The 21955-nt window shown below is 56.4% G+C and overlaps 9 protein-coding genes across 9 annotated transcripts; 7 read left to right on the forward strand and 2 right to left on the reverse strand.

Moving 5' to 3' along the window:
* Positions 1–232: 232 nt before the first annotated feature.
* On the forward strand, positions 233–1179 carry BKCO1_5100041 (had superfamily phosphatase; the record flags this gene model as incomplete). The annotated part of the gene is made up of 4 exons (XM_020276961.1): positions 233–451; positions 635–784; positions 847–1026; positions 1096–1179. 4 exons carry the CDS (start codon positions 233–235, stop codon positions 1177–1179), a joined length of 633 nt encoding a protein of 210 aa, XP_020127429.1.
* Positions 1180–2108: 929 nt separating this feature from the next.
* On the forward strand, positions 2109–2780 carry BKCO1_5100042 (uncharacterized protein; the record flags this gene model as incomplete). The annotated part of the gene is made up of 1 exon (XM_020276962.1): positions 2109–2780. The coding sequence occupies one exon, from the start codon at positions 2109–2111 to the stop codon at positions 2778–2780; it is 672 nt and encodes a 223-aa protein (XP_020127431.1).
* Positions 2781–3013: 233 nt separating this feature from the next.
* On the reverse strand, positions 3014–5008 carry BKCO1_5100043 (thioredoxin; the record flags this gene model as incomplete). The annotated part of the gene is made up of 5 exons (XM_020276963.1): positions 3014–4472; positions 4528–4696; positions 4757–4844; positions 4899–4913; positions 4973–5008. 5 exons carry the CDS (start codon positions 5006–5008, stop codon positions 3014–3016), a joined length of 1767 nt encoding a protein of 588 aa, XP_020127430.1.
* Positions 5009–5484: 476 nt separating this feature from the next.
* BKCO1_5100044 (nucleoside diphosphatase gda1) lies at positions 5485–7372 on the forward strand (the record flags this gene model as incomplete). The annotated part of the gene is made up of 3 exons (XM_020276964.1): positions 5485–5818; positions 5880–7254; positions 7312–7372. 3 exons carry the CDS (start codon positions 5485–5487, stop codon positions 7370–7372), a joined length of 1770 nt encoding a protein of 589 aa, XP_020127433.1.
* Positions 7373–8480: 1108 nt separating this feature from the next.
* On the forward strand, positions 8481–9221 carry BKCO1_5100045 (ef-hand superfamily ca2+-modulated protein; the record flags this gene model as incomplete). The annotated part of the gene is made up of 1 exon (XM_020276965.1): positions 8481–9221. The coding sequence occupies one exon, from the start codon at positions 8481–8483 to the stop codon at positions 9219–9221; it is 741 nt and encodes a 246-aa protein (XP_020127432.1).
* Positions 9222–10086: 865 nt separating this feature from the next.
* BKCO1_5100046 (eukaryotic initiation factor 4e) lies at positions 10087–11415 on the reverse strand (the record flags this gene model as incomplete). Its single annotated transcript, XM_020276966.1, has 1 exon — positions 10087–11415. One exon carries the CDS (start codon positions 11413–11415, stop codon positions 10087–10089), a length of 1329 nt encoding a protein of 442 aa, XP_020127503.1.
* Positions 11416–12514: 1099 nt separating this feature from the next.
* On the forward strand, positions 12515–13186 carry BKCO1_5100047 (uncharacterized protein; the record flags this gene model as incomplete). The annotated part of the gene is made up of 1 exon (XM_020276967.1): positions 12515–13186. One exon carries the CDS (start codon positions 12515–12517, stop codon positions 13184–13186), a length of 672 nt encoding a protein of 223 aa, XP_020127434.1.
* A 418-nt stretch (positions 13187–13604) lies between these two features.
* BKCO1_5100048 (secreted hemolysin-type calcium-binding protein) lies at positions 13605–14147 on the forward strand (the record flags this gene model as incomplete). The annotated part of the gene is made up of 2 exons (XM_020276968.1): positions 13605–13939; positions 13997–14147. 2 exons carry the CDS (start codon positions 13605–13607, stop codon positions 14145–14147), a joined length of 486 nt encoding a protein of 161 aa, XP_020127436.1.
* Positions 14148–18438: 4291 nt separating this feature from the next.
* On the forward strand, positions 18439–21786 carry BKCO1_5100049 (c6 zinc finger domain-containing protein; the record flags this gene model as incomplete). The annotated part of the gene is made up of 4 exons (XM_020276969.1): positions 18439–19096; positions 19373–19523; positions 19578–21639; positions 21694–21786. The coding sequence occupies 4 exons, from the start codon at positions 18439–18441 to the stop codon at positions 21784–21786; spliced, it is 2964 nt and encodes a 987-aa protein (XP_020127435.1).
* Positions 21787–21955: the final 169 nt, after the last annotated feature.

Below are 21955 nucleotides of genomic sequence, written 5' to 3' on the forward strand. Positions count from 1 at the left end.
GACTGCGATTGGAAGGATTGCGGATCGTGGATGCGTGTGGGCGTGGCGGGTGGTGCGGTGGTGGGTGGTCGCGCGGCGCGGTGGTGATGGAAGCTCTCAAGCACTGAAGAGGCACCAAGCCCGGGTTTTCCCCGGCCGGGTTTTGTGCTGATCGCAACTGCCCCGGCGGGTGCGAAACATCGACTCTAACAAACACGTCGACATCCCCACCGCCTGTGCGCGGATTGGCCCAATGAATCTCTCGGGGACCCTCAATGTCTTCAAGCTCCTGAGAGACCCTGCGCTCTGCCTCCCGCACTACACGGTTTCCACTTTCAACCAATTGCCCGTGCCGCTGTCTCGGGCCCTAACCCGACCTGATGGAAAGCCCGTAGACATCCGGGCCGTGGTTCTGGACAAGGACAACTGCTTTGCCGTTCCTCACACGGATGAGGTTCATCCTGAGTACAAAGTAATAATCCCTGCATCAAGTCCGAACCCAAAGCGGATGTTTGCATGGCTGAACATATTGTTCCATTTGCCCCTATCAATTGTCGTGTTCTCATCAATTCTTTTCGCCAATCCGATCCTAGATTCACACACGGATTCCCGACATTTCCTTCTAGAATCCAGGCTGATCTTTCTCCCAACACAGGCAAAGTTCCAAGAACTCCGCGAGGCTTACCCGGGCTCAAAACTGTTGATAGTTTCCAATACCGCCGGTACAGCATCCGATCCGGCTCATGCCCAGGCCGAGCTATTGCAGCGCAATACTGGAATCAGGGTCCTTCACCACAACACAAAGGTTCGTTCGTTCCACCTCCGCTTTAGTGAACCCCCCACAAGCTGATCCATGTTTCCCTTCAGAAACCTGGCTGCCGCTCTGAAGTTTTCGAATACTTTCGCAATGCTCCAGATGCTGGAGTGACGTCGCCCTCGCAGATTGCTGTCGTTGGTGACCGCCTGTTCACTGATGTCATGATGGCCAACCTGATGGGTGCGCATGGGTTCTGGGTTAAGGATGGAACCATCGGCCCGCATAGCTTCGTAAGTATCTATGAGAGTGATCCAGCCAAGACATGATTTTAGACCCGAACTGATGTGCATCATGTGTAGTTTGCGAAGGCGGAACACAAACTAGCTGCCTTTCTTTTGTGGCGAAAATACTCTGCCCCAGCCCCACGGAGCACCGTTGAGTGAATCAGGGCGTGGAAGAAATCTCTTTAGCGAACCGTTCAACCCAAAGCTCCAAAAAAGAAAAAAAAACACAATACTGTTTTTGTTCAGGGCGCCTAACGCCTAGTCACCCATAGATGTGAACTGTGGTATTTATATGTAAAATTAAGCTGTCTGTTTCGGAGTATTCCGCGATCCTCCCTGTTCATTCTCCGGCTCATCAACCTCCTCAGCAAAAATTCATCTTCCACTTAAAATGCCTTCAAACTCACTTCTTTCGGGTGTTGCAGCTTTTTTCACCTTTATCTCCCTTTGCTGTTATATCTGTCTCGCATTTATTCTCCTTAATGTCCATTATCAATCACCCTCTGAGCCCGTCAATGATTCGCCTTGTCGACGGGCACCAGAATTGGTGGAGGCATACCACAACCACCCGTTGGCGATGACGACCTCTATGGGTCCCCAACAATCCGCTAGTTATTAATACGGAGCCCTGGATTGGAGTTTTCTAAAAAAAAAAAGGGTGCGTGTACAATACTATATAGCATAGGGGCTTTATGGGGCGGGTTTACTGACATTTAGACAGAACCGTCGAAAGCCAGCAACAGACAGCGAACGTTTTTCATCATCTCGGCTTCTCAAATCATCGATGGAATGGAACCCTGGTCTACAGACAAAGACGACAACATCCGAGCTCGGCGATGGCCTATACTTTATGACTGCTTTCTTTGTCTACATAGCAAAATATAAGCTTTCTTGACTGAACGTTCCCCATCTACATCTTTGAACTAAAAAAGCAGTTCCAATCACTCACTCCCCCGTCCCAGACCCGCCGACATCACGCTATAATGGCTCCCTCCACCCGACCAGGAAAGCCAAATGACCCACAAGAAAGGCACAGCAGACGACGAACCCACCCACCGCCCCGCCAACCACAGACCACGCCCTCCCCAATGCCACAACCACCACGACCACCACTCCCACTCAACCCCACCCCCCAGTCCCATTCCAAGTCCCACCCCCAATCCCACCCCCACCCCCAACCCCCCCACTACCGCCTCACCCCCCTCCACCTCAAGCTCCTCTCCACCATCCCCACTTTCTTCGCCCTCGCCGCCCTCTGCTCCCTCCGCCACCGCGCCCGCCAATCCCTCATCCACCACACCACCCCCTCCCCCAACACGCCTTACCCCCTCCATCCCACCATCACCACCTCCCCCCACCTCCTGCTCCTCTTCCTTCTCTTCCTCCTCCCCGACCTCCTCTTCTGGCTCCCCCTCTTCTACACCGTCCTCGTCCTCCAGCTTGGCGTCATCTACCAGCCCGACGCTGCGCTTGAGAGGGCCATGGCTATGCGCTCGGAGGCGGAAAGAGAGAGGTGGAGAGCGGGGTGGAGGGTGGCGGAGGAGGAGGAGGAGCGGATGAGGAAGGAGAGGAGGAAGAGGAGGCGGTTGTTGTTGGTGCCGGATGTGGATGTGGGAGGGAGCGGGAGCGGGAGCGGGGAATGGGGGGTGGTGAGGTGGGGGAGGGATGCGGATGGGGGGGCGAAGGCGGTGGAGGCGGTGGAGAGAGGGAGGAGGTTGACGAGGGCGGGGAGGGGAGAGGCGGTGAGGTGGTTTGCGTAGGGCTGGCTGGCTGGCTGGTTGGGGGGAAATGGAAAAAAAATTGGAGAGGAGAGGGGAGGGGAGGGGGATTGAGAAAATCGGTATCTATTAAAAGGATAATGAGACGGATATGCTATCTATTGAAATAAAGGTTTCAGAGGGGGGTAGTTCTAGAACGAAAAGTAGCCATCTAGACTGGAGAGCTCGTGTCGTGCATCTAATGGTTTTGCACCATTGTCTACCAGATCCTCTCTCTACATCTCTAGGCCCTTCCCTAAGAGCACCTTTCCGACTTCGACTACGAGGTCATCCTTGTCGCACAACTCCATCTTCGCAAGTACTGTTCCCTTCGCATCCATGGCTTTGCACACGTCCACGATTTCACCTTCCATATCCGCGCAGTACACCAAGAGCCCCAGACTTGTCAGCATCGCCAAGACGGCCTCTTTACTCTCCTTCTCGACCGCCACAGCCTCAAGCAGCGCCGCCACGATCTCCACTTGCTGACTCTCGTCCAGGACATCGCGGTCTGCCTCGACGCGCATGCGGTGGTTAGCAGCGGCAATATTGAACGCCAGGCTGGCCGCTGCGATGCGCACATTCCCATGCTTGTCGTCGAGAAGACTAGCGCTGAGGAGGTGGGTGAGGAGCTCGGAGAAGGATTCGTGAGCGAGTAGATGTGTGCGCACTAGTGATGTCGAGAAGAGGTTGCAAGCCAATTGGAGGGTGACGAGGCGAAGGTTGTACGGGCAATCCTGGAGGTTGTTGACGTGCGAAATCAAGGCAACAAGTGTGGCAGCGTCGTTATCCTCTGCGAAAAAGCCGGATACACGTGGGTCTGTGAGCGTCAGGCGGAACAGGTCGTATGCCGCGAAGAGGTTTTCGGGAGAGACTTTAGAGGTTGCGTCGTGAAGGAAGTTGGCAAAGTCAGGGAGGGAGGGCAGAGGCGCTTCACGCGAGCCCGAGTCACGACGAGTGGTAATGAAGGCAGCAACCATGGCAATTATAGGGTGCTTGCCGTGCTCGCCCATCTTCGTAATCAACTTCTCCAGTGGCGGGACCTTTTCGTAAGTCACTGGATGAAGACTTGGGCCGAGGAGCTTGGGGAGGTCGAGACGCGTGTGTGGGTGGCCCATGCTGGCCTGTTGGACAAGAAGTCGGACATTGCCACGGAGCTGCGGCTCGTTGGCGCCGGACCATTGATCGTCTTTCATTCCTTTGAGGAAGGTGATGAAAGTGGGAGTGGCCCGTACACTGTACTTGGCCGCGACATCGTACGCCTGATTGATGTCTACTTTGATAAAGACGCCATTGGAACCTGCCTCCTCTGCCAGCTCATCGAAGGCTGGATACATGACCTTGCAGGGAGCGCAAGTTGAAGAAGTGAAGAAGATGGCCGCGCAGGAATCCTTGGCGCTTGTGAGGAGTTTGTCAACTTCTTGGAGGGTTGTCACATTGTGAAATTTTCCGCTAGTCGAAGGTCCGTTCGCAGCGCCGTTAGTGACGCCGTTGGCGGTGCCGTTGGCCACTGCTGCGGGCGCTCTATTGGGCACGTTCTGCGGCGGAACGGGAGCTTGGGTCACGGATCTCATGGCAGCGTCGATCTGTGGCCTTAGCATCTGGCCAAACGGCGTATTCAAGACTGTTTGCGGCAGAGATGTGATGTGGTCCGGGATGCCCTTTCCCACGAGGAACATGGCGAAGTCATTTGAGCTGAGGAAACGTCAGTGTGCAGCTTACTATATAAACGAGGGCAGGAAGCGCTCACAAATTGTTGCAGTTGTGTGCGAACAGGTCGTATGCCTCGGGGGTGTAAACCTCTTTCAGCGACTCGAGATACTCCAGGATCACGTCCATGGGCAGGCTCGTGCTGCCGAGCTTGACGACTTCTTCAGGCGCTCCATGGTGGGTTGTACCAGGATAGCACGACTGAACGCCTGCATGCAGTGTCAGCAACGCGAGGACGAGAGCGGCTGCAGCCAAAAAAGCGACTTTACCGGCGCCGTAGAAATACTCGATGCCGCCGAACACGATCGACGTGTGATAGACGGCGTCGATCTGGATGCCGAGGAACTGGCGGGAGAGCTGCGGACAGGGCGGTTAGCGACGCCGAAGCCTCGCGGGTGAAGGCAGCGGTACCTGTCTGGCTAGACCCTAAACAGCGACGTCAGTGGAGCTCGCAGGCAGATCACGGCCATCGAGCGGGACTGTACCTTGGAGAGGTCGTACACGTAAAGCTCGACTTCCATGCTGGCGGCGAGAGACTCGGGTGGATGTGAGAGTTCAGGGAGCGGCGGCGTGGGACGTCATAGTTATTGAGCGCTGCTCAGCGCAGGCAGCGCAGTGTTGCGTCGCCTGCCAGAAGCTTCCACTCGCGGGTAGGGCGATCCGCCGCCATCAAGCTTATCGATCTGGGGCTCTTCGGAAGCCAGCCGCCGGTCCGCCAGACTCGTCAGGCGGCGCATGGCTGGCCTGGTGGCGTCGCAGCGCAGGTTTAGGGGCTGGCCCTGCGGCAGCGCGCGGCCAACATTCCTGCCGCGCGCTGGGCCTCTCCTGCTGTACGCCGCTCCTCCATCTTAGCTGCCCTCTTGCGCGCCCCCCCTTTCGTCTGTTTTCATCTTATCGCCGACACGGCATCCTGCGCTTTGATTGTTCCCACCGTGCGCCCTCACGATCGCTACCGTCTTCGGCTTACGGCGCCGCCACCGCCTGGTCAGAGCATTTCATGTCCAGTAGTGTCGACGTCCGCAGGCGTCCTGACATCTGGTCTTATTTCTCATTCAACAGCGCGCCCCGGCGACGCACTTCGCTCTCCTTGCCTCTGAAGAGCAACAGCACCTTCGACCCCTTCGAGAAGGCCGACCGCCATTCCACTCGTCCCTCGAGGTCCTCCACCGGCGCATCCTCCTTCATGAACGAATACAAGGTCGGCGGCGGCAGTAGCAGCAGCAGCAACATGAACCAGGGCCAGCGGACCCGGTACCTGAAGGCGGGAGGCATCATAGCCTTCATCCTCATCATCTTCTTCTACCTGGCCCCTAGCCAGGCACCAGCTACCGGTGCGTACACCTGTCTCCAGAATTTCCCCATTGCAATGCGCCCGCGCTCACACCCATCCAGCACCCTCCGCGGGCAAGTTCCCCGGCGGCGATGTCGCCTCCGATCCCTCTCTCGCCACCACGAAATGCACGCGCTCTTACTCCTCGGACAAGCCTCTCATCCAGTATGCCCTGATGATCGACGCTGGCAGCACTGGTTCGCGCATCCACGTCTACCGTTTCAACAACTGCGGCCCCACACCTGAGCTTGAGAATGAGGTCTTCGAGATGACTCCGAAGAAGGAGGGCGGCTCTGGCCTGAGTTCCTACAAGGCCGACGCCGAGGGCGCGGCCCAGAGCTTGGATGTCTTGATGGATGTCGCCGTCAAGAGCGTTCCCGAGAAGGTTCAGGGCTGCACTCCGGTCGCTGTCAAGGCCACTGCTGGTCTTCGCAAGCTTGGTCCTGAGCTGAGCGAGAAGATTCTGCTTGCTGTGCGCGAAAGGCTCGAGACCAAGTACCCATTCCCGGTTTTGTCGGCCGAGAAGGGCGGCGTTGAGGTCATGGAAGGCACCGATGAGGGTGTCTATGCCTGGATCACGACAAACTACCTGCTCGGCAAGATTGGCGGTCCTGACAAGAGCCCCACCGCTGCCGTCTTTGATCTCGGCGGTGGCTCTACCCAGATTGTCTTCGAGCCTACTTTCCCTGACGTCAAGGACGGTGGCATGCCCGAGAAGCTTGCGGACGGTGATCACAAGTACGAGCTCGACTTTGGAGGCCGGAACTTCACGCTGTACCAGCACTCTTACTTGGGCTACGGACTCATGGCCGCGCGCGAGAACATTCACAGGGTCGTATTCGACGCGGCATACGAGGAGGCCAAGAAGGCCGGCACTACCGACACCTTCCTCAAGAAATCTGTCATGAACCCATGCCTCATTCCTGGTACCTCCCGCAAGGTCGAGGTTCCGCTGGAGGAGGGCCACCCGCTCGGCAAAACTGTCACCGTTGACATGAAGGGCCCCGCCGAGGGCGCCCCCGCGCAGTGCCGTGGCATCGCGGAGAAGACCCTCAAGAAGGATACCGAGTGCAAGCTCGCACCCTGCGCTTTCAATGGTGTTCACCAGCCTTCCCTTGCGAAGACCTTTGCCCGCGAGGATATTTACCTCTTCTCGTACTTCTACGACCGCACGAGCCCGCTCGGCCTCCCGTCTAGCTTCACGATCAACGAGCTCAAGGAGCTTGTGAGCCGCGTCTGCCACGGCCCTGAACACTGGGATGTTTTCCACAGTATCGAGGGTGCTTTGGACGAGCTGAACGACCGCCCGGAGACTTGTTTGGACTTGAACTTCCAACTTGCTCTTCTGCATACCGGTTACGAGATGCCCATTGACAGGGAGGTCAACATCGCCAAGAAGATCAACAACAATGAGCTTGGATGGTGCCTTGGTGCTAGGTAAGCTCCTTCCTCATATTATTTTGGTGAAAACAACGATACTAACGATCCCACCAGTCTTCCCCTTCTTAACCAGGAATCTGGTTGGCAATGTAAGATCAAGGAGGTTACGAAATAAGTATCGCTCGCAAAGACAGTTGGCGGAGCGTTGGCATTATGAGGCGTTACGGGTATGGGTCGATCTTGGGTTGGCGGCGGAAGGCAAAGTATACTGGATATCTCTACCAAGATTATGGGACGGTATCGGCATGTATACATAATGTGGCAACTGTTCTGATGAAGCGGCGTTGACGTCGCGGGACATGGTAACGTTGAAAAAGATGAGCTAGAAAAGAAATCACGCAACATGCATTTGCATTGGACAAGTTGACTTTCAACGTGAACATCGTGTATGGGCAAACAATGCTGTGAATTTTCAGCCATTTGAATGCATTGATAAGCTACGGATATGTCTCCCTCTCGCTGCCCCCCATCCGACTGAACAATGCAGCCGACCGGATTTTAGGGCGCGAGAAGGAACTCTCGCCGCCGTAGCGACGAGAGGCCTTTTCTATCTTGCTTCTCTGTCCACACTCGCTCATCCTGGATCATAGGCGATGGCGGGCTCTAGCATATTTAGAAGCGGTGTCTACAAGACCAATTCCTTTCGTCCTCCCTTGTCAAATCTCAAACCATCCCTTGTTGAGATTCAAATCGGTCTGTCTGTAGTGTGCCAGTAAGAATTATCGCTCACATGAGCCTATGCCCCTCCTCTGTCACGCTGGAGTACCATCATCTTATACTCCGAGCATTGGAGAGACAGAAGCAGTGTGGCGTTAAGCTGCTGCGGTTTGCGGGTCGGATTGTGTCGTTGCGAAGGAGGAGAATTGGAGAGAAGGATGTGTGCGAGAAAATCTCGGTATCAAGGGCCTCTGCACGCTATGACGCTTCCGGGTAAGCGTACTTTTGGCATTGTCGATCGCTGCCGCGTCGCCGTCATGGCACGCGCCCGCGTCCGTGTCGCTGCTCGCGTCCTCTTATCGTCATCCATTCATTGTTTTCTTCGACGCCTGTCCCGTCGCCGTCGAATCAGCTAGCCGGCTTCTTCAGAAAGGCCGCGGTCGGCTGCACGGGCGTGCGCGACCACATCGACACCTCCCAATCCCAAACCCCTCCCACCTCATCCGTCAGCATCATCACCCGGCGCTGCGGTCAAGCCGAGCGCGCAGCCAGCAGTGGTCTTCACAATGGTATGTACATACCTTACCCACCCACCACCTACCCTTTTCCCCCCCTCCTCACCCACCGCCAAACAAAGCTCCCGACTAACCTCCCCCTCCCTCTCTCTCTCCCCACAGCCACCACCCAAAAAACGCGGCAACCCTCCCGCCCCGGGCCCGGCCGCGGCCCCGACCCCGGCCCCCCGCCGCTCCAAGCTCGCCAAAGAGCACGACCTGACGCCGTCGCAAGAATCCTCCATCCGCGACGCCTTCGGCCTCTTCGCCCGGCGCCACGAGTCGTACCCGCACACGACCGTCATCCGCGCGTCGGACGCGCGGCGGGTCATGATCGCGCTGGGGTTCGAGATGCTCGGCGGCGAGGATGTCCGGGAGATGCTCGAGGTGCTGGATCCCGAGGGCGAGGGGTGGGTCGCGTGGGAGCATTTTGTGGGGTATGCGGCCGTGTGGTTTCATGCGCAGCGGCACGAGGAGGAGCAGGAGGAGCGGGAGGGACGAGGGGATGGGGGGAGTGCGAGGGAGGAGGTGGAGAGGGCGTTTCGGCTGTTTACTGGGGGCGCGATGAGGCCGATTCGGGTGGCGGATTTGAAGAGGGTGGCGAGGGAGCTGAGGGAGGAGGTGGATGAGGAGGTGTTGTGGGATATGGTGGTTGAGGCGAATGGGGAGAGGAGGTCGAAGGAGGGGGTTGGGAAGGGGGTGGAGGTGGAGGAGTTTGAGCAGGTTATGAGGAGGGCGGGGGTGTTTGGTTGAGGTTTGTGGGTTGTGTTGGAGGAGGCGAACGACGGGGGAAGCTGTTACGCGGGTCGGGGGTTGTTATCATTCTTGTTGATGTCGCTTCTGGTGTTTTCAGCAGTCTGGGATCCAGCTTTTCACGATTGGAGATGAAGCGACGGCGTTGGTAGGAATTTGTCTGAACGATTTGCTTTGGTACAGATGGAGTTGCAGCTGGAGTCGCGGAGCGTTGCTAGGCACGATGCATTACATAACTTGTGTAATCCATGCGGAGTCAAATGTCAGTTCTGAGACGATGTGATACTGCAAGCCCGAAGTCTATATGAACACCGCATCACGGAACAATCTAGGGATGCAGACTGGCGAAGAACGCTATTCGTTCCGCGTTGTATTATCTGTCGAGCAGACGAGACAGTGAAGATGAAGCTTTTCACAGTGCGTTCTTAGCCTCAAGTTTGAGACACCACACCATGCACTCACTCTTAGGAACGTAGGAGAGCTTTCAAAGTCACACGATTCACACGCAGCTCAATTCGCATAATGAAAGTTTCTATTACACCGTTCTAATGCTGTAGTATAAGGAATCGCATGTTCCTTGATTCGTCCTTTCGCTAGGAGGACCAGATTGTCCTCATGAATGCCTCGACCAATCTCACACCAAATGTGACTGCTGCATATTGGCAGTTCAGTATCCAGTAAATCCTGCTTGCCCATCCAGAAAACAGGAAATGGAAGATGCATTCCTCAGGTTCAAGTCGAGAGGAGTGGAAACTGATTCAAAGCCCATCGATAAATGCAATATGCTTGCTTATTACAGCAAACTCCATGTCCATGAGCACATCGGAATAATCCTTGCTCCTTTGCCAACCCTCCATCCTGAAGCTCACTGCTTGTACGGCTCAACGCCCTCGGGAAAGCGGAAGCCAGCGTGCTCGGAGTGACGCTTGTAGTAGACCTGGTTCTCGCGGATCTGGAGGTCATCAGAGATGCCGTTGAGGACGGCGTCGCGGACGCGGTCGATGCCTTCCTGGTTGCCGGCGTCGCGGTTCCAGACGGAGATGAGGTGAGAGTTGAAACGAACGCTGTAGCTGATGCCGCAGATGTCGTCGATGAAGGCGTTGCGCTTGGCGCTGTTGTCGACGGCGCTCTGCAGCTCGCCGGCCACGGCCATCATGGCAACCTCCTTCCAGAACTGCGGCGCCTTCTCCTTGGGCACGCGGAAGGTCCAGGCGCCGCCCTTGACGTTGCGCGGGTCCTCCCACACGGGCTTCACGCCGAGGTGGAACAGGTGCACCGAGTCGCGCAGGCGCAGCAGTGACATGTCGAAGTGGTTCATGGTCTCCCAGAACATGCGCAGGTCGCGGACGACGTTGAGCTTGACGAGGCGCGATTCGTACTCGTTGGACTCGTTGACCTTGTCGGTGGGGGAATCGGGGTCGGAGCTGCTCTGCTGCTGCTTTTGCTCCTCGGCCTGCGCCCAGGCGGGCTTCGACTCGCGGCCCTGACGGTCATGCCAGAACTCCCAAGAGTGCTCGAGCGGCGGCGGGCGCAGCTTCGCGAGCAGCGCTTCCTTCATGGCCTTGCCGCGGGCGGGTGAAGCCGTGGCAGAGGCGTCACCTTCACCCTGGACGGGCAGGCCGTTGGTGGCGAGGCCGGGAATCGTGGGGCGACCGCTCATGGTTTCGGCGTCGGTGAAGTCGGCGTCGGCGAACTCAGTGTCAGGACTCTCGAATTCGGTGAATTCGGTGTCGTAGAATTCGTTGTAAGGTTCGGTGTCGTAGATCTCGCTGTCGGCGTACTCGCTGGTGATGTACTCACTGTCAGCGCACTCGCTGGTGGCAATCTCACTGGCGGCGGTCTCAGTGTCGACGGTCGCGGCGTTGGCGGTCTCGGCGTTGACGCTGTCGGTGTCCACAGGCTCGGTGTTGAGGGTCTCGTTGTAGGTGGCGAGATCCGCAACAGGAACAGTAGCGATAGTTCTGAGGGGCTCGTCAAACTCGGCCAGAAGCTCTGCCTTGAATGCGGCAAAGGCGTGGACGAGAGTCTGCAGGTGATCGAACTGCTTGGGGTGGTTGATGCTGCGGGGAGGATTGATGCGCAAGTTGCTGAGATCGTTGATGTTCTGGATGATCTCGACGCAGCGAGCTCCCGGGATCTTGGAGTAGGCTGGGATAGCGACCTTGTCAGTGCTGGGAACGGTGGTGGGAGCCATGGTGCTTGCGGTTTCGAAAGAATCTTGGGGGTCAAGAGAACTTGGAAGAGAAGATGTAGAGAAGAGAAAGAATGAGGAGCAAGATGAATGATGGAGGGATTTTGAGGTACGGGCAAGAATGTGAAAGTGAAGGGCCGGAGCAGGCAGCCATTGTTCCGGTGCTATTGTGTGAAGGAGGGTGGCTGGGTATGGTGAGGTGAAGCAGAAGGAAGAACATGAAGTGAGGTGAAGTAGAAGGAAGAACACGAGGTGAGGTGAAGCAGAGGGAAGAACACGAGGTGAGGTGGGAAAGCAAAACAAAACAAAACCAGACACAACAAGGCGAACACACTGAGAACAAGAACAGGGCACGCTTGAACAGATCGCCGACTGTTTCGGGAGAATTGTAGAGAAGTCGCGCTGGATCTTACCTTCAGCGGCGCCCAAGCAACAAGTTACCTCAGGGGTTCTGGGGCGGCGTGGAAGCGCAGGCCCGGGGGAACGCGGGGTATATATTCAGGAAGCACGGGAAGGACACAAGCAGCAAGGTAAAGGCGGGGCTGACAAGGCCAGTCTGGACAAAGGGACAGGCGACAGCTTTGTCCGGCAGAATGAAGTGAGAGTGTGATGCTTGGCTGCTGCCAGACTCCGGGGTGGCAGGCTTAGAGGGCTGGGCCGCAGCGTGCTACCTACGCGCCGGCGCTAAATGGGCCTGTCAGGGTCGACGATCGAGCGGTTCGTGTGCGAGCAGCGCCTTCTCTCTGACACGACAACCGTGTTTCAGGTGCTGGAATCATCCGCGAATCCAGCACCCCGTTCAGCCCACTCAGCCCGCGCACAATGACAGCATCGTCATCTATCACACATCTGCGATAGGTCGCTCGCGCGGAGAATCGGATGATATTTAGCCAGCGTGGAACCCCCAGGCTCACTTTTTGCTGCTTCCAAGTTGCCACGCCTGCCCCTCGGCGGGGCGATTGGCCTACCGCCGGCCTTCCGGCAGGGTCCACCCACCCGCCCTCTGACCGCCCTGGCACGTTGGCAGAATTGCCGCCACCCCGGTCGGAAATGTTCGCCGACAAGATCATCTTCACCACCGAGTACCTCTATCCCAGAAATCATGGCCAGCAAGCGAGAGCTGCGCCGAGACTTCTCTGTCGACGCAGCGCCCCAAACGGCCGCCACTCTTCCTCGCCGAACCCACCGCAAATCAAGTCCCGTCAAGCCCGCCGCTGCAGCGACCGCGACTGCGACCACCCCCGCGCACAGCCATCACTCCATAGATAAGGCAAGCGACGCCGAGTCAGATTCGAGCGTCGTTAGCACATCTTCCGAGGAGCCCAGCTCCGAGTCAGACGACGATTCAGAAGGCGAAGACACGCCCATGGATACGGAAGAGATCATATCGCTGCCTCTGCCGCCCAATGCCGACGCTCGCCGCAGAATTTACCAGCGACGAGCTTCCCCATCGTCAGCACTTAGCGAGCGTCTAAAGGCATTCCTGCCGCAATTAGCTGCTGCAAATGACGAGCTTGAGAGAGATCGCGCTGCAGGAAAGCTGCCAGCAATGGAAAATGTGGGAGAAGGCGATGAGAGCTATATCGAACTAAACCTAGGCCTCGGTATACTAAAGGAGAGAGATCCGAACAAGATGGATAGCGATAGTGAAAGTGATGAAGACGCCGACGACGAGATGGATACCGGTGAAGACGAGGGGGACGTCCTTGCCAAGCTCATGGGGAAAAAGAAGACGAAGGCTGGAGCTGGCGTACAGGAAGTGTCGGGCCAGTGAACTGAATTGGAGATGATGGATTCGGATCAGCGCAGTGGCGCTGAAGATGGAATGGGAAGAGAGGAGCACGGCCTGGCCGAGGTTGCAGTGCAGAGTGTCTCGCGAGGTCCGGTCGCGTAGAAACCAACACCTCAGCTCATCCTTTGATGGCTCTTTCCAGCACTTCACCCGTTCCGCACTCGCACCGGGTGATGTCACGGGTGTCGGGGCTGTCTGTGCCTGGCATACACCCACATGTACGCGCCGGCTGATTGGCAAGATCTCCTTCTATTTTGGGGACCCTGTGTTGGATCCGCCATCCCACGCTCCGCTCGCTTGTGCGACTCGTATTCGCCAGCCCAAGGCAATATAAACTACGACCAAGACGCCCGGCTTCCCGACCATCCATTTCCTCGCCGGCTCCATCGTCCTCAGCACCATGCAGCTCACCACCGGCTTCCTCGCTGTCGTCCTTGGCGCGAGCGCTGCTCTCGCGGCGCCTTCGACTCACGCTGGATTCGGCCGCCGGGCCGTCAACATCAGCCAGCCATTCGAAGTCGACCAGCTGTACATGCAAATGGCTAGCGTCTACGACACGTCGTCGGGCGTCGACGTCAAGTTCACCGCCACCGATGCCAACACCGGCGTCACCGCTACCTGCGACACCGCCGACGTCCTCGCCAACACCGTTTACGCTTGCGACAGGCCCGACACCAAGTGGGTGTTCAACGTCGATTTTTCGAAGCTCAGCATCCAGTGGTACTGGTCGCCGGGGTAAGCTGAGGGGAGTGTTGTTCGGTGCTGCGCCAAGTACTAACGCTCCGTGAACAGCGAGATCAGCGACGATGGTCTCAATGGCAACTACCGCGCTAACGGCTCGACCACTGTCGATTGGAACTGCGCGAGCTCGGGCAAATACGGGCAGCAATGTTCGGCGAGCAAGTTCAGTGTTCCGATTCAGCAGATTGAGGCTTGGGCTTGAAGCAGGAAGGAATGTCCAGACGAAACATCAATCTACTCCGGCGAAAGCTATCTTGGCCTTTTTTTTCTGATGGATAGTGAAGGTGAACCACTCCTGCGCAGAGCGGACCATGTGTGCTGTGCTACGACTTTCGCATCCATGTCATCGTTTCACAGTCCTAGAAGGAGCTAGAGGCTTTGTACTATTGAGGGGGGCTTATGCAAAAGCTGGGCAAGACGCGCGAGGAGATCGAAGCAATGTCGGCACGGCTGAGGAAGGAACTGACATCAACCAATGTCCATGCTAACGCTGCCTTGCAAGCTAATGTCTTTGCTTGCATCATAGGCTATCGAGACGTTGACTTCGTCTGCAAGTGTCATCGTATATGACCAGAAGCCTGGGGCTGCCGCTGTGGCCTGATTGTGGGTTCCCTTCAACCAGGCAGGAGCTCGACATTTACGCCTCCGTTGTGCTACTGAGATAAGGATTGTGTTTCAACTGCAGTCACGGGGTTTTTGAGTGCCATGGAATCTCACTTTTACGCCCCGTTTTGGCAATCTGACAAAACCCAGACCTGTCACTTTTGGTATCGAGATCCCGCAGCTTGCGTCGCCCATATGAACCAGGAAGGCCTCGTATCGGAACGTCGGTGGTATCCCTAATTGAAGATGCAATACGTGTCTCAAAGTCTGCCTAAGCCGGAATCCCAAGCCAGTATATCAAGAAAACTCCAACCGCGGAAATTTTTCGGGCCACGACAGAGCATGAATCACGCATAAATACGCTGGCACAGCCGTAACGAAATGGTTGCAGGTGGGCTGCACGCCCTTGCCGGTCTCTCTGCATGGCATCTTCTGCCACCCAAGTGAGCCAGGTCAGAGGAAGGAGTAGTGCGACGATGGGTGGCATGAAGATATGAGCACGAATGAGAAGCTTCCACGGCAGAAAGAAAAAGGAATATGGTGGGACAGCAACGCGGGGAATCCGCGTGAAGCTGCATCAACTGCAGCTAAGGTAGTACTGGAGGCTCTCCAGACAATGGACGCGCCTTGGTGACCCAACAGCCAGATGATGGGAGAGCATGCAAGGAGAGGCCAAGATAAAATGTGTTCACTTCTCGACCAGTGCAGTAAAATTTCTGATTTATTTCTAGGCTCATGCTTTTCTTGTTTGCCCAGCTTCACCAGAAGTCCCGCTTGGCCTCTCATTAGCCCATTTGGAGTTCGTGTGCTGTGCCTGGTGTTACTTGAGCCTGTTCGTGCTCGTAGGATGCGACCTTACCTTTGTTTCTCTAGAACTCAGCAATGGATTCCACGGTTCTTCTTGTCGATTTTCGTCAAGCCATCGTTGTAGGTTGGCTGATGAATGAGACTGATGGTCAGGTGATTGTGACGAGGGAGACTGCTCCGAATATCAATAACAACAACATCAACAGCTATCGATAAAGCATACATTGCTGTCAGAGGAACCTTGCCTACATCCGCTCATGTTGTCTAAAGTTGATGAGCGTTATTCATAAAATTTGTTTAAAGTCTTGTAGCGTCGAACTTCAGAGGGTGGACACACTTCATGTAGAGAGTCCAAGGGAGCTGAAAAATCATGGAGGCTGACCATACTTATCATCCATTTGAATTGAGATTCAAGGAATCAAGCCGCGGAACTAAACAGTCATATTCTGGGCGGTGTCAGCCAGCAGGTGAAACCTCAACTGTAATGCAAGGAGCGAGATTCGTGGAAACATTATTGACGATACCACTTTGAGTCCACTGTACATAATGGTGCGGTGTAGACGCAATTGAGGCTACTGGTCCTCCCGGAATGCTATTAAAGTAACCCGCAGAGCCGCTTGGACTTGAGGCATCCAATAGTAGGTCAGGTGATAGTGTTCTCTGAGTGCTGTTTGGACGAGAGCACGGCACTGCGGCTAGTTCAATCTTGGCCAGGCGCCATGCCGATCTTTGGGCATTAATAGGAGCTCTCATCGGTAGGTCTTCCGGCTAATGCATTGACCGCTGTACGGCGGTATGCCTATATGCGGAGCAATTGTCGTACATAGTCCCAAAACCCCATTGGACCGATCTTGCTGCCAAACCTGTGCACACAGCGGGCTGCGACCACAACATGCTGCAATTTTAGATTACAACATGGAAGCCAGACCCCTCACATGCCTGCTCCGAGCCTCGCGGCTGTCAGCCTGCGTCAGCCAGGCGGCCTCTTTGGGCCGGTGACAGCTGTAATCGATCATACTGATACAACTTTTGCCAAGGGTCTCCCGGTTTTTTTTTTTCAAATTGGAGTCATGGGGTACTTATAAAGTCGCACAGTAGGTCAAGCCTCAGCTCTGGGGTTCCCGTCCAGCACCTATGTGGCAGATGTTTCTCACCTAAGCATATCTGCCATTAGTCCCACATGTTTTCCTGGAGGTCATACCAGCAGCAGCCTGAGAACGCGGCCAATCGGCTACTCCGTGTACAAGAGATGCCCGAGGGACGCACAGCTGTGCCTTCCCCGCATCTTAGGGCTGTTCCGTATACCGCTCTAGATAACGCTTGGTTACTCAAGCGGCCAAGTCAGATTGCCCGAGGTAGTTATGCGAAAGACAGGCAGTGCTCACTTTCAATCAAAACAACTCGCGCGCACACGCCAAAACTGCTATAGAGTGAGATAGTCAGAAGCGTTTAAATGTACTGCAGTCCGTTGAAAACGACGACTAGATTCCAAGATGTTTTTGCCCAAAAGCTATTACGAGTGGCATGGGAAGTCTATGGGCGCGCTTGGGTGTCGCGATCGTAGCTCTGGGATCTACAGTCACTTCGCCACCATAGGTGCTGTGAGCTTCTAATGAGTTGCAGAGAGTGAAAACATCATTCTTTGGTGTTAGAATTAAGTGGAAATGCGTAGACATGAAAAGGGGTTGCAAGCAGCGAGCTGTCGTTGCGGCCGTCTGCTCGCGCTGAGTGAGCCCGAGGGGCCGAGAGCCGCATGCTGGCAAACAGGGGCTCTACATGCCGACAATAACTCTACGACCATCTACACACGAAGAACATTTTCAAAGAAAAAAAGACCTGAAATGATACTGCAATCTTTGATTATCAAGCTTGCGGTATATGCCCGATGCGATTTTTCTGGCGTTGACCATGTCCTAATTGCAGACAGCCGTCCTTGCAGGTCAACACAGCATCAGATTCCATCGACCACGAGAAACACACCACACTTAACCATGGATGATATACCCAGCCACAGATCCCCATATCTATCGAGCCCAGAGTGCCGTCGCTCTCGATCCCCCCACCCCCGGCCCTCCAAACGCCACCCACCGAGTCGCCCTCCTCTCTCACCACCGCGACCACGACCGCGACCCACACCAAATACCACTCACTCACAACCACGTCCCGCGCCATCCTAATCACCGGCGGGCGCCACAGGCCAACCAGGCGCCTCGGCCATCGGCGCCCTCACGCGCAACCGCCTCCCGGCCATTAACATACGGCCTGACTCCTCGCCGGCCACGATCAATCTCCTCGAAGGCGACCTCAACGACGTACGTACGTCGCCGGCGTCTTCGCCGCCGCGGCGCCCAGCGCCTGCTCGCGCCCACCGCTCGGCCTCTAGCTCCTCTGGGGCGCGTCTACAGACTACAGCGCGCAGGTCTCCATGGGCATGGGCACTAGAGGCGTGACGCTCGATGGCGAAAGCCGCCAGGGGAAGATAGGGGCTGTGTCGACGGGGGCGCTGGAAAGCGGGCGCGGAGCGTTTGGTTCGTGTACGGCGGCGTGGATCCAGCGCGCGCGGCGGGGATGATGCGAGGAGCTGGGGAAATTCGACGGAGGTGCTGCATTTTTCGGACGAAGTGGGAGGTTGGACGGTATTTGCGTGACGGAGCGGTGGAGGAGGGGGGAGGCGGTGGGGTGGATGGTGCTGCAGCCGTACTGTGTTTTCATGGAGAAGGCGGCGTCTGGGTTTGTGGGGAAGTGCTGGGCAAGGCGCTGAAGCATGGCGTCAAGGAAGTGGGCACTGTGCTGGACTTCTTCAGGGAGGAGGGCTACAAAGCCGATATACAGGAGCTGAGGAAGGAGGGCCCGGGGATGATGGATATGCAGATTAGGGCATGGACCTGAGAGAGGACAGCTTCCTTCAGCACATACGTGGTAGCCTCCCCAAGCGGGTGCAGGAAAGAGCGCTCGGCGTCGGCCTCAAGATTTAACAAGCTCGTCATGCTCAAACTTTTCTCATCACTTTGCATCCACTCTTCTTATTTTGACACTTCGGGTATCCATTATCCAACGCGGCAGAGCCAGTGGCAACCGACAACATGTCTAGCTATTCACCGTCAACAATACTGCGCATCTATGGCTTGCGCCCCTGGAAACGTACATCATCGATACCGGAGGACTACTTCATTGACCTCAACCCTGAGAAGGACTTGTTCCAGGTGCAGAAATGGACGGCGGACGATTACAGGCTCATGCCCAATGAGGCGACGGTTGTCTTGCGCATCCATGCAGCCTGCCGTGGCGACCGAGCTTCGTACGGCGTCTTTGTCAGCGCCAACTCTCGCTACAACGGGCAGGAACTACTGCCGGCAGCGTTTCCGCAGACGAAGGCGCGTGCTGAGATTGAGGCGTTTCACCACGCTTTAGACGCTGTCGGCAACATTACCAGAGACCACCCCGAGATTGTCGACGTCAAAATCGGCACTGGTTCTGACTTCCTCGTCGAGGCACTGTGCAATGGCCCTATGTGGCTGCTGATGATGAACGACGGCCTCGAAGAACGCACCCCCCAGCATGCCGACTTCGTCAGGTTCCGGCAGATCGATGAACACGTCCAGGAGGTGGAGTCGAATGGAAGAATTCGGGTTCAGATTTGGCATCTCGGAGGTGATTTCCACTATGCCGCCCAGGACCTGGCCTATGATGCTCTGAGCCGGCACTTCGATGGCGGTCCCCAGCAAGCACCCCGGAGGCGAGGTTAGCAAAAGATGGCGGGCTATTCTTAAGGTTGTTCTTTGCTCTGCAGGCACGTTCGTTGATCAGGCCATGACCCCATTGATACCAAAAGTTTGTTGCATCCAGACATGTCTTGTATTCCTCATGGACACAATCCTTGGATCCGGCACCCGATGGTGCGGAGTTGCTCGGACAGGCATTCAAATAGGGTAGAATGAAAGTCGTCAGATGATTTGTTCCAAATGCATGTGAGGCGGGTCGACGTGAGGAGAGCGTCAAAGACCAGGTGCGCAAAAGGAAGCGGGAAAAGGGCGGCTGGAGGAGCCAAAGTGGCAGGCCGAGTCCCAATCGTGCCGGGGATAGCGGACTCGGCCATGGAATACCCCGCGCAGGCTGTCGGTCTTCAATCTTTGCCCGCCCTCCTGTGCTCCCAACTCTCAGCTGCGAAGTGAGCTTCGCCGTCACCGACCAGCAGCGTCACCCGACCCAAGAGCTGCCCGAGCGCCATGGACAAAGAGGGCTCTGCGCCCCGCCCTGGCCCAACCCGGCGGCGGAGACCGGCCCTCGCGTGTGAAGCCTGTCGCGCCCGCAAGATCAAGTGTGACCGCAACGCTCCATGCAACAAGTGCATCCGCGGAAAGAGGGCCCGCTCTTGCACTTACGTGCCTGAACCGGGCCCTCCCGTCGCCAGGCCCCGCCCTGCCAACCCCACCCCGTCCAATTCATTGCCATCTCCACTGTCCGCCAATGGCCCGCCATCTCACCCACCCAATCCCGCCCACCAACCATCCGAGCCCTCCAACTCCGCCCTTCACTCGCCTGCAGTCACAGAAGCGGCGTCGGCGAAGCCTCTTCCTGCAGAGCTCCAGCCCACGTCGCAGCCTAACGAACGGTCCCATCTGCCCACCAAGGCCACCCGCGACAAGGGCAAGCTGTTTGGTGCTTCTCACTGGACCAACACCGCTGAGAATCTGCCCCAACTACTTCGCTTTGACGAGCTTGATCCCGCTCGCCATCCGCAAATCAAATCGCTCCTACAAACATGCAAACAGCATGCTCGAAAGGCCAAGACGCATCCCAATCCAGCCGAGCCCACCGCTTCCCATCTGCGAGACAAGCTTCCTCCGCGCCCTGTTGCCGATCGCCTCCTTCAACAGTACCTCGAGACCTTTGAGACCGTCTACCGAGTCCACCATGTTCCTTCGTTCAGACAGGAGTATGACCAGTACTGGTCCTCGCCAGAGTCAGCCCCCGAAGCCTCCGTTGTCAAGCTCTTGCTTGTGCTTGCTCTCGGCACTTGTTTCGACGACGACGACGACGCGAGCACTGCCGCTGACTCGTGGTATTTTGCCTCGATGCAATGGGTCCTCGCTGCCCATGCCTGGGCCTCGTCGCCCTTCTCCAAGAACAGACGCATCACCCTTGCCGGAGTCCAGATCCACTGTCTGCTTATGCTTGCCCGCCAAACCCATGCCGTTGGCGGAGACTTTGTCTGGGTCTCGGCTGGCTCTTTGCTGCGCACCGCCATGCAGATTGGCCTGAATCGAGATCCTGTCCAACTCCAGCTTTCCTCTCCCGTCGAGATCGAGGTGCGGAGGAGAGTGTGGGCAACCACCACCGAGCTTCTTGTACAGGCGAGCATCGACGCCGGCCAACCACCCCTGTTTTCCACCGACGACTTTGACTGCGAGCCCCCATCCGACACGTACGGATTCGACATGCATTCTCGCGACCACATTCCGTCCATCAGCGAAGGAGATTCTTCAGAACCGCCGATATCTGCCCAGAACATCCTCTCGGAGAGTCTGCCCGTTCGGCTGCAAATCGCAAAATTCCTGAACCATTTCCGCTCCGACCTGTCTTATTCCACCGCTCTTGACCTCAGCACTCGGCTTACCAAGCACATTCGCAGACGCCTCGCCTGTTTCAATCCTTCATCCCAGCGCGAGCTCTTCCAATGCAAAATGGTCGAGTTCTTGACTTACCGTTTCCTGATTGCGCTGCACCAGGCATTCGCCGCGAAATCCAAGGAGTCGCCTTCGTACTACTTCTCTCGCAAGATGTGCTTGGATGCTTCTCTGCTCGTCCTCAATATCAACCACCCCGAGCCTGGCTCAAGGTTTTACCAAAAGCTTGTCGCTCTCGGCAATGGAATGCTGCACACTACATTCCTTCAAGCTTCGAGCTTTGTTGTCCTCGAGCTCATCTGGCAGCAAGACGATTCAACTGGTTTCTCATCTCTTGTCACCGAATCAAGTATGACGGCACGTAGAGAGCAGCTCGCCGCTATCCGCCTCTACGCTACCGCGTTGCGCGAACGATTGGGCAGAGGGCAGAGCAATTTCAAAGCATATGTCTTCCTTGCCTCCGCCATCACCCAGCTTGAGCATGTGGACGGGAAGAACCCTGATGCAGAAATGCTGATCTCACGCTTGGAGAAACTGCTTCGAGACTGCTCCGAGATTCTGGCTCAAGCTGCGTCGTGGAGATCGGATCTCCCGAACGGACAGATTGACACACCAAGCGCACACACGAGTGAGCTTGGAGATCTGGGTTTTGATATAGTAAGCGACCAGGTTCCGTCAATCGTCAAGGACGGTGCACTAACGAAGCTGTAGGGAAACTATCCTTTCGACTGGGAGCTTTCGAATGTGATGCCACTGTCGAACACTCTGTTTCCCGAACCAATATACTGGCCAGTTCAAGAATAAGCATCCCTCCGATCCAACCCCGGGATACGACGATTCTGTCCAACACCGAAGGCTCATGGCCGAACCCGAAGGTCGGTGTTTAGTGCTGATCACTACACGAAGCCGAACCTACTAACCGAAGTTGGTCGACTTCAGTCCTGGCTTACCTCAGTCCAGCCTCTGTTGCTGC

Source organism: Diplodia corticola (genome assembly GCF_001883845.1).
Source record: "Diplodia corticola strain CBS 112549 chromosome Unknown scaffold51, whole genome shotgun sequence".
NCBI classification, from domain to species: Eukaryota; Fungi; Ascomycota; class Dothideomycetes; order Botryosphaeriales; family Botryosphaeriaceae; genus Diplodia; species Diplodia corticola.